Genomic DNA, 18,697 nt, shown 5'->3' with positions numbered 1-18,697 from the left:
TTCGAGAAATAAGATGGCATTAAGTAAATATTACCGCCATGCTCATCATACAAAAGTTCAAATCAACATTTATAGCATTCATTTCTCCTCGTGACATGAAAGTTTTCGTTTACGTTGTGCTGCAAACACGGCACTTATTCTATATTACCCACATCCCCGCCACACAATGCATTAAATATACAAAATACATACATCAAATCCTGCGTGAACGTCCCATACATTATACGCGACTGCATTACTGGTTTATAATCCAGGAGCTTGGAATGCGTACGAGCAATAACACGGCACTTATTCTATATTACCCACATCCCAGCCTCACAATGCATTAAATATACAAAATACATACATCAAATCCTACGTGAGCATCCCATACATTATACGCGACTGCATTACTGGTTTATAATCCAGGAGCTTGGAATGCGTACGAGCAATGACAGGAATTCGGGGCGCGGGAATTACTCTGGTAAGCTCGGCACGACGGCCGCCGCCTCATTGAGAACAAGTTACAAATGTGACGCTTTAGTTGCCAGCCAAACTTCTAATCAAATGTGCAGCTAAATTAACTCATGGAGAAGTGCTGCTGTGCGACAAGAAATATGAAGCGACAAATTTATCAATTGTAGAAATATAAACTTAGGTTTGCTAGTTGTGATTTCAAAATTTCTAATTCTCGCATATTATTGATAGGAACTTAAAGCGCTTAGTATTTTCTGTGAATTCTCTTAGGTCATTTAAATTTATTATCATCACTGCACTTTTCTATCGAAGACCCGATAGTCAAATGTTTGCTTTGTAAATAAATTTTCTAGTGAAATAATGTAATAAATCAAGTTAAATTCTCATCTTAACGAATTGAAATTAATTCTCGAACGTGCTTGAACGTTAACAAATTTTTAATGACTGCATCTAAAGAATGTACTGTGCAGAAATTCTACCTTTGGAGAATACAATATTTTCGTCCCTACTGATGTCTGCCAGTTTCATTCTAAATGTAAATTGAAAAACGTGTTGCAGAAAAAACAAAGGACTATAAGCTGCGATTGCAGCATAGTCTTTATTCCACCTGAGAAGTTGGTCTTGGTCTTTCTTGCGTGATAAAAAACTTGGCCACAAGCCTGCCTCGAAACAACACAACAATATACTAAAAACAGAACATTTAAGTCACAAGTGCCAATCGCGGCGCGCATGGTCGGGGCCAAGGCATCACAGGCATCCCTTCTCATTTCGCCGTAATTTAAGCGATGGAACATCTATACTCGGAAAAAGCAAGAAACCTTAAACATTTCTGGGGAGGAGAAAACTTTGATATTCTGACCTGCAAATGACTTACTTGCAGTCCTATTTAGGTTAGTAGGTTAGAGAAGCAACTTTTGGCTCATTGGGGTAAATAATTTCCTGTGTTCATTTATTTGAACAACAGACCTTGGACTTAGTACTTAGAATTTCAATTTAAGATAAATATTACTTCTGAAATACATGAATGCCACCCACTACACGCTACTCATGCTATAAATTAGGGGGAAAACATTTATATTACCGACCTAAAGAGTTTCATTTCTTGAACGCGTGATCAAGAAATGAAAATAAAAGGCTGCAGGTCTCGCACAGGATGGAAGAACAAGCCGCGGAAGAGCGAGTGGTTGAGGTCATCAAAGAGAACCCCAAGTATTTTTTTTTAATATGCTCAGTCCAAGGCTAAAATAAAGACGACAGTAGGCCCGCTTAAGGATAACGAAGTCATTGTCGGAGATGACCGCATGTGTGAGTTACTGGGATCTCAGTTTGAATCAGTGTTCACTGTNAAGTAGTTAGTCGTAAAATAACGACGTGTCTCATGTTTCCGGGAGGCTCTAAAAGCGTATAACATGTACTGAGAAAGTACAATAGCAAACACCCTATCATCATGGAAATCCTGGCGAAGGTGACAGGGACGGCGACGGAGGGCATTATACGGCGCGCGTCTGCTGGGTATCGTACCACTTGTGAGGGCAAAGAAACGAAAGGGAGATGAGGTGGTGGTCTGGGCGGCAACGTCCAACTTGGCGATCTTCAATAAAGAAGTCCCTAAGTCGCGACTACTACTCCATAATCACAGCAGGAATTAACGTAAGGCATAAATTTTTATAAAATGCCACATTTGAATGCGAAGAATTATTGTACCTGATACTGGTTAATGGGCCACACCATCTCGAGTACAAGATCTTTGGCAGTCAAGTGTTCGCACCTGATACTTTGACTCTGGCCAGAACGCCCTGCTTATGAGCGAGCATGGTTACTGTCTCTTATACACATCTAGATGTGTATAAGAGACAGGTATTTATCAACTGAGTCTATTGACCTCCACAAGTCTGGCTTCAGTACCTGCATTCTATTAACTCTGGACTTGAGAAATGATATCGGACGTGACGCAGCCTCATGCAATTTCTTAATACCTGTCTCTTATACACATCTAGATGTGTATAAGAGACAGGGCAAATAGACGGAACACGTCCAACGTTACATCCGACGACGACTCGGAGACGGAGGACGACGAAGGCGGCGCATCAGCGTGACCGTGGACTACGACGTCCTAAACTCATCATAAATAAGGTCATAAGGTAAGATCAAATTCCGGCACAGCTACTACTGTCGAACTGAAAGAAAATGCAGCCAGCATGATTGAGTAGGAGGTCGTTCAGCTAAATTGAATTCAAGCTGTCCTTAATCCGGTATGAAAAATTACTTAACAACTTCAAGCTGCATTCTCTCCAATATCTCGGATTAGCGTTCTACTCTCCTAAAGTAATTTTCCGGACAATGATTGTGACTGCAACGAAATTTACCTGAATTCCACCTTGCATGAGAACGAATTTCTTTGTGAACAATGCACGACATGGAGCACAAATCCATGGCTTATCCCAGTTAAAATTTAGGGCAGGGAATAGAGCAGGCCGTCGCCGGCTGCAGAGCCGGCGTAGAGACGCGACAGAGCAGCGATAGAGCAGAAATGTCCGCTTTAGAGACGATATCGCCAGCCGCGTATCAGCGCTAATTAGCTTCTGAGTACCTGCCCAGGTGTGCTNCGTTCCAATGATGGCAGATTGATGAAGACTTCGACCGCTCAAGTCACTCAATATCTCGTTTCTTTCACACATCATGGCGGCCATTATCTGCGTGGTTTCTGCCAAATATTTGCTCACTCATCTTAGTAAATTATATTTTAATTTTGCGATACTGAACATTTAGTCATGATCAATTGACTCATAATAGAGGAATATACGCCGTGCGTCATACCATGGTACCAAAAAATTCTAAATCATTTTCTGATTGTCATTGCCTTCAAAAATAAATGATCCAAACTAGAATGAGTTGAATTCATCACCACGCTATTAATTGCATATTTAGTTTTCTTCGAGAGTTCAAATATCGCCCTGAATTATTGAGGCCAATATCGTGGTTCATCATCAAGCTGATTACAAAATTTTCGTTATTGTTAAGCAGCTCATTTTCTCAGTTCCGGAGAATACAACATTCTTCTGTAAAATAACGTTGTTCTTTTGTTGAACGGTAGAAAGTTTTGATAGCAGCCACAGCACAGAGAAACTTTTCAGTTTCCAACTAACCAAAACGTCAGGAGTTATTTTTGCGTCGCTAGCCAACGCACTCGCGTTGGATAGAAATTCACCTTAAATGATATTCGAGCCAGACAATAATAGTCAATTCTCCTTTTTTAAGAATAAATATACAAAGAGTCAGAATTATGATGTATTCGCACCCATCGTTCTATCCACGGTGCGATTATCCTAAATTACTGTCACTAATTTTTTTTACGATTTCGTCCCACGTGTTTGCTTAAACCGTACCAAGTTATTTTGTCCGAAGCAGATAATTATAGAGCAAGGCTGTATTTGTCAAGGCAAATACACACAAAAAACCACGTGGTGGTCGTTTCGGTTTACTGACACGGAGTTTGTTACTATCTCGGTGACACGCTCATCAGCAAATCCCTGGATGCCACTTATAATCAATTTCGAAAAGTGCAATTTGTTGCATGAGCTGGAGGTGGACAAGAATAAATATTAATTCAGAGTCTGAGCGAGATTGCAGCCGCAATATTATTGTCCATAACAAAGGCTCGGGTGGCCCCCCGCGTGCCAGCATTAAAGCGGAATACTGGCCACTGATAAGACAGTTTCCTGATAGAGGCTGGCGATGGGAATAAAGAACAAAGCAAACACCCGGCCGAGAGAATTGTGACCAGCCGGACCAATGAAAGCCAGTGAAATAATAAGAGTCTGCTTAACTATTTAGCGTCCATCTGTATATATATGTTGCCTATATGAATGTTTTTTTCAAGCATGAAGCTCATTCGTCAAATTGGACAAATGTATAGCCTTATATTTCCTGACTGAGCTATGACCAGTTGGACATATATGTCGCCTGTCAAATTTTTATCCATGAATAATTTTCAACAATGAGAAATTTTGCACTCGCAAGAAGTTGGTGGCAAAAGGGTTCAATGCGTTAACAACTACATGTCTCTCACCTAAGTGCTTAATCTTGGCCCTGAGGGACGGTGTGTGGTAATCATCATGTATTGGTTATTTAGATGGACCTGATGACTGAAAGTGTTGTTTTCTGAAAATAATTGCAAAGAAACACAACAAATAGTCGATTTATTAAATCTAATTGGAGCCGAAAGGGGAGACGCCAACATCGATGGATGTTCAATACAGTCATTTGCATGGATCTCAGTTGCTGCTGACTCTGCGTTTATCATTTATTGTTGTGGTTTGGTTCTTATTGTATCTGTGGTTACATTGGCATGCGAGAGGCTATGAAACCGTAAACCGCTGCTGGCGACTGTGAATATTGAAAACACGGCCGGGTGGCGGATAAATGAGGCAATATTAAATAAATAATTGTTTATTAATTAACTGCCGAACGAAGTAACGCTTCGAAAGCCGAAGTTGTCAGTGGCCACCATCGGACGCGCCAAAGCCGAAGTTGTCAGTGGCCACCATCGGACGCGCCTCCCGAGCATCCGATGCGGGCACACTCGCCCGCATTCGATTAGATAATAGAAGTTCGCACTGCGCAAAGGCAACAGGAATATTCGTTTTAATTTGTAATGTGAATGATTATAGTTTAATACGACGTCCTAGCTATTCGTATATATATATTTCTTACAGGATAAGAGAGACGGATGAGAGCTAAAACGACTAATGTAGTATAGCATTAGTATTACACAATAGACACAGGACTTCCAATTTTCACATAGTTAATATAGGCACAAGTGGAGGTTCTACCCTCCATAGGAGGGACAAGGCATAATGAAGAGCTTTATGTGAGCACTACGCGTCAGTTTTCGCAGCTCACCTCCGTGAATGCAGAACCAGTCAGTTCGGTGTCGTGGCCGGATGGTCCGCCGGTCAGTGGGCGCCGTGGCGCCAGTACTTCATGCCGTGCCGACGGGAAGTCGCTCCTGGTAGGGCCCAAGTCCCGGATGCATCAGCGACAGTACCAGTGTGGTCCGCCGTCACTTCTTGCCCGAATGGTAGCCACCACCAGACCCCGATCGCTCCGCAGGTCTCGACCGATTCATAGAGACGAGACTAAAATACAAAAAGTTGGTGGCCGATATCTTGACGTCGACCAAGGGAAACGATGAAGAGATGATTAATCCTGGGTGCTGACTGTGTAAACGTTTGAGTGGAATTGCTTGCTGGGACGCGGAATAGGGGTAGGGAATTTTTGTCTTCTAAGTCGTTATACAAGAACTAAGGATGGTTCTGCTGCTAAACTGCTGCGTGTGCTCGAAATTATACAAAGAAAATTAAAGCTTTATTTAATAAATAAATTCAATCAGAATTATTAAATTGTGAATCCGGTCAGAAATGGTTTAGGGAGTTAATTTTATACATCGCCAAGTTACAAGAACTAAGTGAAGGTAGGAAGATACCTTAAGTTTCCTACAGTGAAGGATATTTGGTACAAAGCCAATTAAATATCATCCAGTATCTCCTTATTCTTTGAAATTTCTGATTAAGTAGAAATCTACTCAATCGCCTCAGCATGAGATGTCTTGGAACTACTTTACCGTAGATTGCGTGAAAGTTCGTGCGAATCATAGGTTTGTAATCTTCAATTGTGATCATCTCCATCTGGTGAATTTGAGCTCCGTTCCCACGTACATCAACGAGGCGATATGCAAACCAACGACATTCACGCTGACGTGTTTTCATCATAAGAGCTGCAGTGACGTGGTCTCATCATGAGGGCTGCAGTGACGTGGTCTCATCATGAGAGCTGTAGTGACGTGGTCTCATCATGAGAGCTGTAGTGACATGGTCTCATCATAGGAGCTGCAATGCGTGGTCACCCTTTATCAGGATCTTGTAGATATGTTTTTTTGATAATACGAATGAACTTTCACCGTGGCGCTTTTTTAGATCGGTAACGTTGATGTACCTTGCACAGCAATTCACGGAATCGTATCTCAAGTGTTATCGTCTCAGCGCATATTATTTTCATAAGGATAATTTGCATGCGTCGTTTCCACTGACTTTACGGTAAAATTCTTAATGAATAGCATCAATTTAAACAGATCAGTAATTATCCTTTGGTCGTAAGAATTTGTCATGTGTGATTTAGAGCTTTCCGCACTTTAGGTTTTGCATACTACATCAAGGATTTATTCATACTTGTTTCTGAGACAGGCTGAAGAGGACTACAAGATCACAACGCAATTTAACAGTCATATGTTAACGAATATATTGTGAAGACTTATGCATATATGAACTGAAACCTTAGCATGACAGTATTCGAGATACAGTGATATAAAGACGTATTTCCCCAGCAATATTATAAGCGTGGGAATCACTGCAATCTGTGCAGGTCAATATTAAAGTAGCTCCAGCGGCTTCTCCATCACTGCCTGCCAAGGTAAGGTTGGAAAAGCACAACACTCAAGTTTCAGAGTGCAAGAATCGGGCAGTTATCCCATTACACCTCCGATATTATCGACTTCTACAGTATAATTATTTTCAGGTAAATCTACATTTTACATTGGCTTTTATTTCTATGCGAACTTAGTCAGCATTAAAAAATGTTAATTACCCTGAAACGGGGAGAGTACTATATCATACGAGTAAAAAATCGGCTGATAATGTTATATAAAGTTCAACCATTGTTGAAAAATTGTTCTGAAAATTTTGAGAATTCCTTCTTATAAAAACAAATTCACAAATACGACAAGTTCATTGGAAGTCGAGAATTAGTGTACTCATTTACTTTACCCTGGTGTCTTATTTCTTGAGTCAATGATATAGCTTGCATTGCGTTATGAATGACCAATATTTAAACAACATGACACGGTCTGCAATTTCTTCCGCAGGCAATAATTCTCACTGAACCGCGATGTGGCAAACTCGTCTTGCCACGGCATCACTGCTTCTGGTCGTTGGTAAGAAGGCTTCGGATCAGCACTTGCTTCAGTTTCAATTCAAATTTTGTTTTAAAATACTTTGCGAAATTTATAATATGATCGATAAGAACAAAATTAGAGCGCAAAACATAGCTATGTTTTTGCAATCTAAATCGTAAATTTGAAATTTTTTTCTATATTCATACAACGCTTAGTTGTAAAAATAGTAGTATGTAAGCACACGATAGGTCGAAACTTTTATGTTGAAAATATGCACTTATTTGATCATTCCCTCAGGAAGGACTTCTGACGGGTGTCTGTGCTTGTCAAAAGTCCTGTAAGATTTTGCGTTCCTAGCTGGGGATTGTTCCTGAGCGCCCCACCGCTGAGCTCGCGGTGTCTTACTGCGGGTCTCAGTTGTGAGGTTAACTTATTATGTAGGCAGGATTCCTTAAATCGATAATTTCAGCGCACGCACTGAATTGCCCTGAGAATTACCATGAAATCGGGAGCGGCTGCGTGCTCGCCCCTGCCGAGCGGTTGCCCGCGCTTGAGGCTCAGAGCCTCTGTCATGACCTGCAAGGAGAACTCGCCACCCTAGACCGCTGCGACATTTTCACGGACGCTGTGCACTACCTTGAAGAAACAGGTGAATAAGAGGTTTGCTTGAATAGGGTTTACACTAACCTCTTTAATATCTTCAGTTTGTGCCAAGTGAGTCCCAAAGTTGCATTGTGCCATTTTTATCGTTCGTAAGTCTCAATTCCGACAATAAATTAACTATTTCTACCATGCACTCAATCATGTATTAATTTATTAAATATGTAGATTAATAATTATTGAACCTAAGGTACCAAATAATATTTGTTCTGATCTGTGTAGGCGAAGGTTTCATTGCATATCACCATTTCTCGCAATATAGAGTATGAACCATAGCGTAACATATTCTAAATAAGAACTGTATTCTGATTGAATTTATTTTCCGACCCAATGCAGGTGCGATGTACAACAGTTACTGGATCAGAGGAACGTACTCAGTGACCCGAGATGAATGGCAGTGGAGGGACGGTTCTGTTGTAGCCATGGGGGCACCCTTCTGGGGAACGGTATTAAGTAGTTTCTATTGAATTATGATAATGCAAGTTCAACATTGGTTCATAAAATAATGTATAACAGACAGTTTTTTTCATATATAAGCAACTTGACTGATTAGACAAGATCTGAAATATGCTAGCATGACTACGGAATAAATCAGTAACAAAACTTCTCTTTTTTTGTCAACAGGCTGATGGAGGCACATGGGAGCCTTTTGGGGGTGAACGCACTGGGATTTTCAATGGAGACAATCCCTACATGGGGGCGTATTATTGCTCATATGAAGCTCATCACATCTGTGAAGGGCCATCAAGTGCAGGCGAGGGGCTGGTATATATTTAAACATTTATTTAGTCGATGAGCTAACATCAAATTAAAAAAAAATAACAAAATTTAACCATAAGATAGAGACATGGATTAATTTTTGTGCGATATAAATTAATATCATTAACCCTAAATCTGCAAATTAGACCAGCAGCTTCAAGATCTAAATATTGAAATCATGAAAATAAAATGTATTTCATGCTCTTCCAGAGGGTGATTGCAACCCCCCTTTCACGGCGGTAGGAAGTCAGTGCCTGAGCTTTGAAAGCTCAGCCAGGCAGTCATGGGAGGCATCAAGAAATATCTGCCAGGCGGATGGTGGCGATCTGGTCACATTCGATGATTGCGAGCAGTTCGGAGTAGTGGCTAATTACATCCTCGAGCAAGGTTAATAAACGTTCAATGTCCAATCGACCAAGCAGATAGATTTAGCTGATACATTAGTGGCCATGGAAAGAAGTCTCTGAACATTATTGGTCAAATGCTCCCGCTGGAGTTTCAAGAGTAAAGGTTCACAACTAGTTTTATGGTATCTATAGACAGCTTACAAAAAATAACATCTAAGGGGAAGCTATTGTTTCAAAAAGCATAGTGTATGTTAATATAATTGAAAATAATTTTTTTTTCAGGACTAATATGTTCTTTATATTTCAGTAGGGGAAACTAAAGTATCCAAATTCGATTAACACCAATGTAGAAAATGAGGTCAACTTCCAATCTAGTTAGGGCCAATCACAGTTTGTGATTCACTGCCCTACATTATTTTGACACTGGCAACTAACATTGATTAATAAAATAATTATCTAAACAAATGCAACAATAAAATTCCTTTTAATTAGACGCTTCGCTAATTCCTGCATATTAACCAGGAACATGAACAAAAATCTAACAATTTTGTCAGATATGCAGCACTTAGATTTTTACTGGGTTGGTGGCTACCTGGTAGACGGGACGAACGATTGGTTTTGGCACGACAATTCCTCGATTCCTATGGGACTTCCTTATTGGGGTCAGGTAAGCTGGCTAATCAAAATTATCCTGCGAATTTTGACGAAAAATAAGAACCATGTCTTAGCCCTTCTGAGATCTTTTATAAAAATTAATCAAATATCAATCAAATTAAGAAATCTTACTCAACCATGGACCGGGGTACAACCATACTGCTCCCATGAATAAAAAACGATAAAATTAGCAATAATTTTGCGAATTTCGTGTTATACTTCATCAGTACGACCCCATTGTTAACCATTACGACGATTCTGCCTTGTAAGACGGAAGGCACTGTCTTAACCTATTTCTTTAAAAAAGGCGGATGATGAAACAGTATTCCTCATTTATCATTATGTCCACCAAACTGACTGATATTATTCTCTTGACTAGTTTAACCCCGCTGGAAAATTGCTCCCCGACAACTCAACAGTCGAGCGGTGTCTGGAACTCGGTTATGAATATCGGCATCGGTTCAACGATCTTGACTGCCTAGAGTTGCGCCATCCGCTCTGCAAGGCATCGCCACTTGAATGACAACTTCGTGGCATGAATCACATTTTCATGGCACAATCATACTTTTCAAGGTAAAAACTTCCAGAGATTGCCATACCGAATACCAGAGACCGCGAGTGAAAGTAACAAAAAATTAACACGGAGCTGCACATCTTTGCTTTAGAGTTTAGACATAATGCTGAGATTCAATTAATACGATATGAAAGCAGATAATTAAAATTAAACGATTTTTTTTTGCAGATGAGCTCGTAATCGGGCGTATCGTTGTTGGGGTCAGTTCAAGAAATAAAAGAAATAAACAATACAATAAATTGTCTGAAAAATTTCCTGTTTTTTTTCACGAAAAAATATTCATCCAGACTGGAAACGACGGAATCTTCGTTGCGGTCCTTTGACATTTCAAAACATCAGATCGTGCGGACTAAAAGCTAGACAAATATACTGAATACGCTGCTTGGCGTATTCTAGATCCACCACATGAGACGAGGCTGCGAAAACTCACGGTATCGTGAACGTTACTTTCAAAACATAAACCCAAATAAGATTAAGACTGACATGCCACCAATTATGTTGGGTCCATTCAATAAATAAACACATCAATAAAGTCTTCGGTGACCCCAAGCATTAAACCGATGATCCTATGGAGAGCGTGCATATAAATGATAAATGAAAACTATAATAATCAAGCAAGCTTTATGTACAAAATATGAAAATATAAACTGTTTGTTCTTTTATCAGTGTTTCGGACTATAAATTAGTACTTTAATTTCGGAGCCTCTTTATAAGTGGTGGATCATGAAGCGCTTTGATAAAGTATAGAGCGAGTATGAACGAGGTTACCGCGGAGGTTACTCGAAGCTCTAGATGAGAAATAATATGTGTTCCAACCTCTATACTTCTAATAAAACCATACATTAAACCACGTTCCTAACATCGTTGATACGTTACTTCTCGCGCCGCGCTGATTGCTTAATTTATATGAGCTTACTTGTCGTTCATCCAAGTGACACTCATTGCTTGAATCTATGTTTAGTAATTTTTTAAGAATATAAAATTGAAATGAAATTTTTCTTACATAAAACCAGGAAGGTAAATCTTCTTCAACGTTTTATTTCCAGCATTGTTCTCTAAACAGCATTGTTTCGACCAACGAACCCCGGTCACTTAAATTTTAAATTCATTGAAAAATTTCATTTTTGTACCATGTAGCGTGCTGCATTATTTTCGAATTATGGCGTAATCATTATTTGTATTAAATTCACATGCTAATTTACTTTTATTTACCAAATAATGTATCATTAAGTAAAACGTATATATATAAATCTGACTAGGTATATACAAGTGAAACAAGTCTGAAACTTTCCGTGTGTTTTGTAAATAAATAAATTCATTAACTGAACGGAACAGTGAATAATGGACTTATGAATAATCGTGTAACATATCAGTGCTCATGATCATAATACCATCACAACCATCTACAGGATTGATTTATGTGATATTAGTGACATTTAGGCTGTAGATCCATTTCGATGGTCATGCTCAGAATGGTTGCTAAAATATGTATGAATATTATACAGTATACAGGGTGTCCCAAAAAAACGATACCCAACTTTGAATGGCTGTAACTCAAAAAGTAATAGAGTTAAAAAAATTTGAAAGGTCATAAAAATCAAACAGCGAGAAGAAAACATGTCAAGACAACGTAATGAGTATGCAAAATGATCTTACTAAAACTTTGCGCAAGCACGATTTTAGTACATGTCACTGAAAGTTCTATCAAACGCTTATGACAACATCGATCTGTCTGATTTTTGGTGGAGAGATGCAAAAAAATATAGGAAACAAATCCTGTTCTTCCAAAAATTTTTAACTCTATTACTTTTCGAGTTACAGCCATTCAAAGTTGGGTATCGTTTTTTTTGGGACACCCTGTATAGTCAGTGGTGTCAGTTTTTGAAATTGGACTTTGCTTGGTGTGGCGAAGATTCTAGACATCTCAGATATTTACAGTTGGCTGAAGTTATAGAGCCTGCAGCTCACTGCAACTAGGTATCTTGCTACACCATAAGCACCCGGCTACCTTGCCGATTTCGACTAGAAATTTTTTTCGGTGAGCGTGGGTTTCAGACCTGCATCTCGCCGCTTCAATCCCAATTACTCTAACATTTAATCAATTGGTCATCATCAAGAACGTCGAGTTATTTATCCACTTTGAACGTTAAAAAACGTCCCACTCCAAATGGATGGAATGTACATGAAAAGAATCATTAAATCTTTTCTAATAATTGCAGGAAAGCATAAGCTCTTATTAAGAGAGCTGAGGATCTAAAGGAGAATAATTTAGAGAGAAGTGTTTACTACAAAAATCTTCTTCATTACACACAACCGAACTTGAACACATTTGAACTTATCTGCAAACTGTTGAGATATACACGTGATACATGCGCTTTGTAAGCCAAAAATGAATTTCAAATTATTTAGAAGACCACATTGTTAAGATAAAATAAAAAGTTGTGGAGCTTAAGCTAAGCTTTGCTATAGAGTATAGATAAACTAATTTCTAAGGTCGAGGGTTACTTCAACAGTTCGACATTATGTGCATGCGGATGCTTGATCAGTTGTGTTTGCCATTCAGTCAGGAATTTATGTTAACCTCGTATAAAGAAGACCACTCGATCCTTCTAATAATAACTCCTTCGTTATTTAATTTCATTTTATTTAACTTCCAAACTCGTGATCATCGATGCCTGTAACTAAATGTAACTTTTTACCTTAAACTTATTTCGTATTTCATCAATTTCACGATACTATATCTTGTCAATTCTCATTCACGAATAAATCTCGTGTAATTTCTGAATCATTGAACTTCAGTAAACGACGAAAATACTTCTATGTTTGGATCGTACCATTAAATATTGTTAATTTTGTTTAGAATGCCCCGTGAGTAACCATTAGCCAGTCGCGCTTTAGCGTCATTTTCTGTCTGTCGCCGTGGAGCTAACGGCTAAGGGGTAAGCTGCCAAGTCAACCTTTAGAATTAAAGTTAGATAATCGTGATTTAATATTGCCAGCATTATAACTGAATCACCATTCGTATCCCCTGTATTCTTTTATTATTGTTATCATATTTTCGGTAATGTCGTGTATGTATTCTTACGGCTACTCCTATACGTACAGATGTTGATTGGTGCCATCATTCTTTAACGCTCAATAAACTCGCTGAATCTTCACAGTCATTACGCTATGAACCTACATAATACATATTCCACTAATTAGTTAGGGGTGTGGGACGGCCGTTGTAAAATAAAATAATTCCAACCACCATGAGAAAACCTTCCTCTTTTTTTCAGTAATCACGGCACGGCGTTGTTTTCCTTTCCGATTATAATTTCCACAAGCATCTCTGTACACAAAATTAGTGACGTCGGACTTTCTTTCATGGGTAAATATTATTCATTGAACACCAATCTTACATGAAAAAATTGTGGTACTTTCCTCAATAATTTTTTATGACGCTGCTTTCTGTGCAGTTGTTAAGTCCTTATTTGTTAGCACTGTCAGTGCCGTCTGTTCTATATAATCAGGTCCAATTAAATTATATTTCCAATAATATCTGATTGAAAAACCACTTGAACGGAGCGAGTTGCCCAATTCGAAGCTCTTGCTTTATGTTACCCTCAATAAATTTTCTTCATAGAGGGTAATTCTTGTCGCCGATTCTTGTATTTTTATTGACTAGACTGGCCTATTGATCAAGTCTTTTCAACGGACGGTAGATTTAAAATCGTTTCAAGATTTCAGTTGTTCCGTAGAACACGAGGCATTTCAACACTATACATATGATCCTGCATGGCCGCGTCTAGTCTGTTCTTGAACGCGTTCATACTCGGAGCGTCAACAATATCTTCAGGGATGCTGTTCTACATGTCGGTGACTCGAAGCGAGAAGAAGTGTTGTCACACGGATGAGTGTTGCACCGCAGTTTTTTAGTTTATAGCTGTGGCCTCTGGTGTTGGTTCTTGTTTCAAATGCTGGTAATCCTTCTGGGACCTTGTACAAACCATGAGTATACTTGTATGAACCATGAGGTAACAACGCAGCCGACAATAACGGAGACTGGGAAGCTTCATAATCTTCAATCTTTCTTCATAAGACTTGCCCTTTAAGCCAGGAATTATCCTTGTTGCTCGTCGTTGAACACTCTCAACCAAATTTTTGTCCTTCTTCCAGTCTCGGCGATCACACAACGTTTCCAAACTCTAGGTTCTGGCGCACGACTGAGGTGAACAACAGCTTCATCATTTCTACATCTGGTACTCGTAGGAGCATCTGATCAGCCCAAGCGGTTTATAGGATTTATTAACCTGCGCTGCAGTGTGCCTAGAAAATTTTAGCTCCTTGTCGATACAAACTCAAAGATCTTTTTCCACGCAAGACTTCTCAATCACAACCCTCTCGTTGCAACCATGTCTTCTCATACTGTAATCTTAATATTCACTGTTCTTCCCGAGGTGAAGTACTTTACACTTGTTAGCATTGAAGCGCAGCTGCCACGCATCAGCCCCGTCAACTAAACTATCAAGATCATTTTGCAGTTGCATTTTATTTGACGCATCCTTAACTGTATTATAAACTTTTGTGTCATCGGCATACATGGAGCACACGTTTGACACTACTTCTGGTAGATCGTTTATAAAGACAAACACAACAGGCCCAAGAACGCTTCCTTAATTGCGGTGCGCCACTGCACACAGTTACCCAGTCTGATACGGTTCCGTTAATGCTGACACGGTGTCTTCTGCCTACTAGGAAATTCCTGATCCATTGGAGTACATTTCCCTCTATTCCCAAAGACTTCACTTTACGCAACAGTTTCTCATGCGGAACACTGTCAAATGCCTTGGCAAAATCGAGATACAATGCATCCACTGGCACCCTTTCGTCCAGCAGGCGAGTCTAATTATTCAAGGTAGACAGGAGATTAGTGGTGCATGATCTGCCAGCAATAAAGTCATGCTGACAGTCTGATAGAAAATGTTAACAGTCAAGTGATCGACAATCCTATCCCTCATAACCGAATCCATCATCTTACACACAAACCTTGAGAGGCTGACAGGGCGGCAGTTACCGGGGTCGGGGTTACTTCTGTCACTTTTTTTGAACAGGGGTGTCACTTGGGCTTCCTCCCAGTCGGCCGGCAAAGTGCCTTCGATTAAGGATTTTCGAAAGAATACTGTTAAAGGGCCGGCCTGGATAGTTGCTAATTCGTTGAGTTGTGAGAAATTCTAAATTTCTCACCAAAAATTATTGAAATTTCGGTTAATTAATCAATGATAATACAGGGTATATAAATATAAAGCAATTTGTTTGACTCGCAGTGCGGTCGTCCTTTGTCCGACTGTGCGGACTAGTCAATGTCGGGCACTGAGAGAACAATCTCGAGAGATTCACCTATTTTATGCAATGCAGGCCAGTGGTAGATTCTGGCAGTCCTACGTAATGAGCTTCCAATCAGTATACTTTGTTCCGTGTTGTTCCAGTGTTGACAAGTGTTTCCTACGAACCAGTACCTGCAACAGCGACATGCTCACCTGTTATTAGTATCTCTAAAATCCTTCCTACAAATCTGATTCTCTATCCCTTGGTTTGCGTGAATGTCGTGTCAATTTTCCTTTTTTTTTGGTTGCATCAACTATATGCCAAATTTGCTTCTGTGGAAAGTTGGACGTTAGTTTAAGGCTACGTCTTTCAAGTCAATAGCACAATCAAGTTTGTTTAATATTGACAATCAAAGCTCGGCTGGTGCGATTAATTACTAAAGTATATTTAAACTCGTTAATTATCTCAAAGCTGTACGCAAATTTATAATTACTTTTATTCAAATTTATATCAAAATTATATTTAAATCAAGTTTTATCAAAGTTCTATTCCAAGATATATTCAGATAGTGGGGTAGTGCAATCCGATTAGGCTGTTAAGATTTTACTGCTGAGGATTGTGCTATGCTAGTTTAAGTCTTTGATCTAATTTCAAACGCAGTTGAATCTCGTACTATTCTTTCTGTATTTCTCAGTCCAACTTCCTACCCCTTCTACTGATTTCCTCTAAATTTCCTAAATTTGTTTCTTCTACCGAAAGTATCAACACTGAGCATTAAAAACCTCAGGTCAGTTGCTGCATCAAAGTGATATATATTTTGGCTTCACATTTGTGTTGTGAGATTTTATTTCCTTACGGTTTGGTATTTGTGTTGTGAGATTTTATTTCCTTACGGTTTGGTCTTGACTAGGTTTTTTATTTCTTTCTGCAGTATCGACTTTCTGGCGCCACAGTGAATGGGACTTCATTTTTGTATCTTTCGTTTTTACGTCATGCCAACGTCATTACTGCTTCTCGACCAATCCTGAGTCAACAGGAACGCTGAATCCTACCTACCTGCCTGCATGCAGCTGTAACGCAGTGGACCTTCTACTGCATGGTCAAACTGCCATTTTTTATATGTCAATTGAATATGATGAACAACCAGAGGAGTGGGAGATGCTCTGATTTTAATCTAGATTGAAAATTAATAAAACTTGAATGCTGAAGCTTAACCTTGCGTGATCATATCCTTGCGGATTGATCGTCTCCGTTCTCGTTGGAGTTTCTTGTTAAATTACTTCATTTAAAGTAAAATATTCAAATTCTTCGATTGTGTAAATTCCTTACTGAGTCCTCTAGGGTGGAAACCGTCTGATACAGATGATTTGTTGGGATTCATGGAGACCAGGCGCTTGAGTACCTCCTCTTCATGTATCTCGAAACTAGTTAACTTCGAGCCCACTGGTCGCTCCTCCATAGCTGGAATACTGTTCAAGTCCTCATCTGTGAAAACGCCGCAAAAGAACTGATTTAGAACATTGGCATTGCCCTCATCAGAAGATATCTTTCGTTGATTTACTTTAAGTATATATCATCACTTTGATTTACTTTCAGTATACACCATCACTTAGTTCAACTTAACTTGAATTTAGGGGTAAAAATTTTTTTGAAATAGGCCTATTAGAACAGTGGGTGACTTTTTTGGCTTTACTATCCATTTTTCTTGGATTTTAAGCTTATAGAGGGTAGCTTAGTGTAATCAACAATTATTTCTTTGCCAAGCATAGCAAATTTAATTTCAAGCGTACCGGTTTTCTGCACTCCAGGGCTAATGACTTCTATTGCGGAATGGAGATTTTTGCTTCAAAGTGTGAAAATTATATGATATATTCAGCGATAAATTTTAAATTTAAATTTTTTCATATATAAATGGCTTCAAAAACACATAAGCAAAGTAGCTACTCATATAATTTTCAATGTACGAGTATTCAATATGTTTTTGATTTCTAAGACTAAAAGTCTCCTATTATGGACATTGCGTGCCATTTTTTTCTGAAAAAAATTAGACATGTCTACTTGAAAATAGAATTTAATCTATAAATTGCTGCTCAAATGCACTTGATATACAGCATTTTTTATGAACTGACAGGAATCATTGTATGCTAAATTAAAAAGTTAGCCTGGCGTAACAGGTTAACCTGGCACTAACTCTGCATTGCAGGTTAACCGATCTCTGTCCGGGAACGACAGCAGCATATATATTGATCAGAATATACTATATTTTACAAATAGAATTTTTCATGCATGACATGAACTCTTTAATTCGCATCGGGCATTACTCTGGTAAGCTCGGCACGACGGCCGCCGCCTCATTGAGAACAAGTTGCAAATGAGGCGCTTTAGTTGCCAGCCAAACTTCTGATCAAATGCGCAGTTAAATTAACTCATCGAGAAGTGCTGCCGTCGGACAAGAAATGTGAAGCGATAAATTTGTTGATTTTAGAAATCAAAACTTAGGTTTGCTAGTTGTGATTTCAAAATTTCTAATTCTCGCATATTATTGACAGAGACTTTAAGCGCTTAAGTTTTTCTGTGATTTTCTTATGGTCATTAATATTTATTATCATCACTGTACTTTTCTGTCGAAAATCCGAGTCAATTATTTGCTTCGTAAATAGATTTTCTGGAGAAATAATGTAACAATTCAAGTTAAATTCTCATACCACCAAATTAAAATTAATTCTCGAACGTGCTTAATCGTCTAAAAATTCTTAATGGCTGCTTCTAAAAAGAGTACTGTGTAGAAATTTAACCTTTGGAGAATTCCATATTTTCGTCCCTACAGATGTCTGTCAGTCTCATTCTAAATGGAAATTGAAAAACGTGTTGTTGAAAGGACTATAAGCTGCGATTGCAGCATAGTCTTTATTCCACCTCAGAAGTTGGTCTTGGTCTTTCTTGCATGATGAAAAAATTGGCCACAAGCCTGCCTAGAAACAACAAAACAAT

The 18,697-nt window shown here is 38.9% G+C and overlaps 1 protein-coding gene across 4 annotated transcripts in view; it reads left to right on the top strand.

Moving 5' to 3' along the window:
• Positions 1-6,918: 6,918 nt before the first annotated feature.
• The window catches only part of LOC108672070 (macrophage mannose receptor 1), a 38,442-nt gene continuing 26,663 nt past the window's right edge, over positions 6,919-18,697 (top strand). For 2 of the 4 annotated variants that reach the window (XM_018159686.2, XM_018159688.2), the window contains exons 1-4: positions 6,919-7,029; positions 7,376-7,444; positions 7,875-8,054; positions 8,402-8,511. In XM_018159686.2, the coding sequence (XP_018015175.1) occupies positions 7,399-7,444; positions 7,875-8,054; positions 8,402-8,511 (336 nt within the window). In that variant the 5' untranslated portion in view covers positions 6,919-7,029; positions 7,376-7,398. Of the gene's footprint in view, positions 7,030-7,375; positions 7,445-7,874; positions 8,055-8,401; positions 8,512-8,689; positions 8,820-9,034; positions 9,212-9,725; positions 9,839-10,204; positions 10,399-10,567; positions 10,652-18,697 lie in introns of those variants that run through there. The other 2 variants (XR_001930869.2, XM_018159687.2) reach the window with 2 other exon arrangements.

Source organism: Hyalella azteca, unplaced genomic scaffold (assembly GCF_000764305.2).
Source record: "Hyalella azteca isolate HAZT.00-mixed unplaced genomic scaffold, Hazt_2.0.2 contig3816, whole genome shotgun sequence".
In the NCBI taxonomy this organism is placed as follows: Eukaryota; Metazoa; Arthropoda; class Malacostraca; order Amphipoda; family Hyalellidae; genus Hyalella; species Hyalella azteca.
Note: the sequence above shows the minus strand (reverse complement) of the source record. Positions and strands in the feature narration are given on the sequence as shown.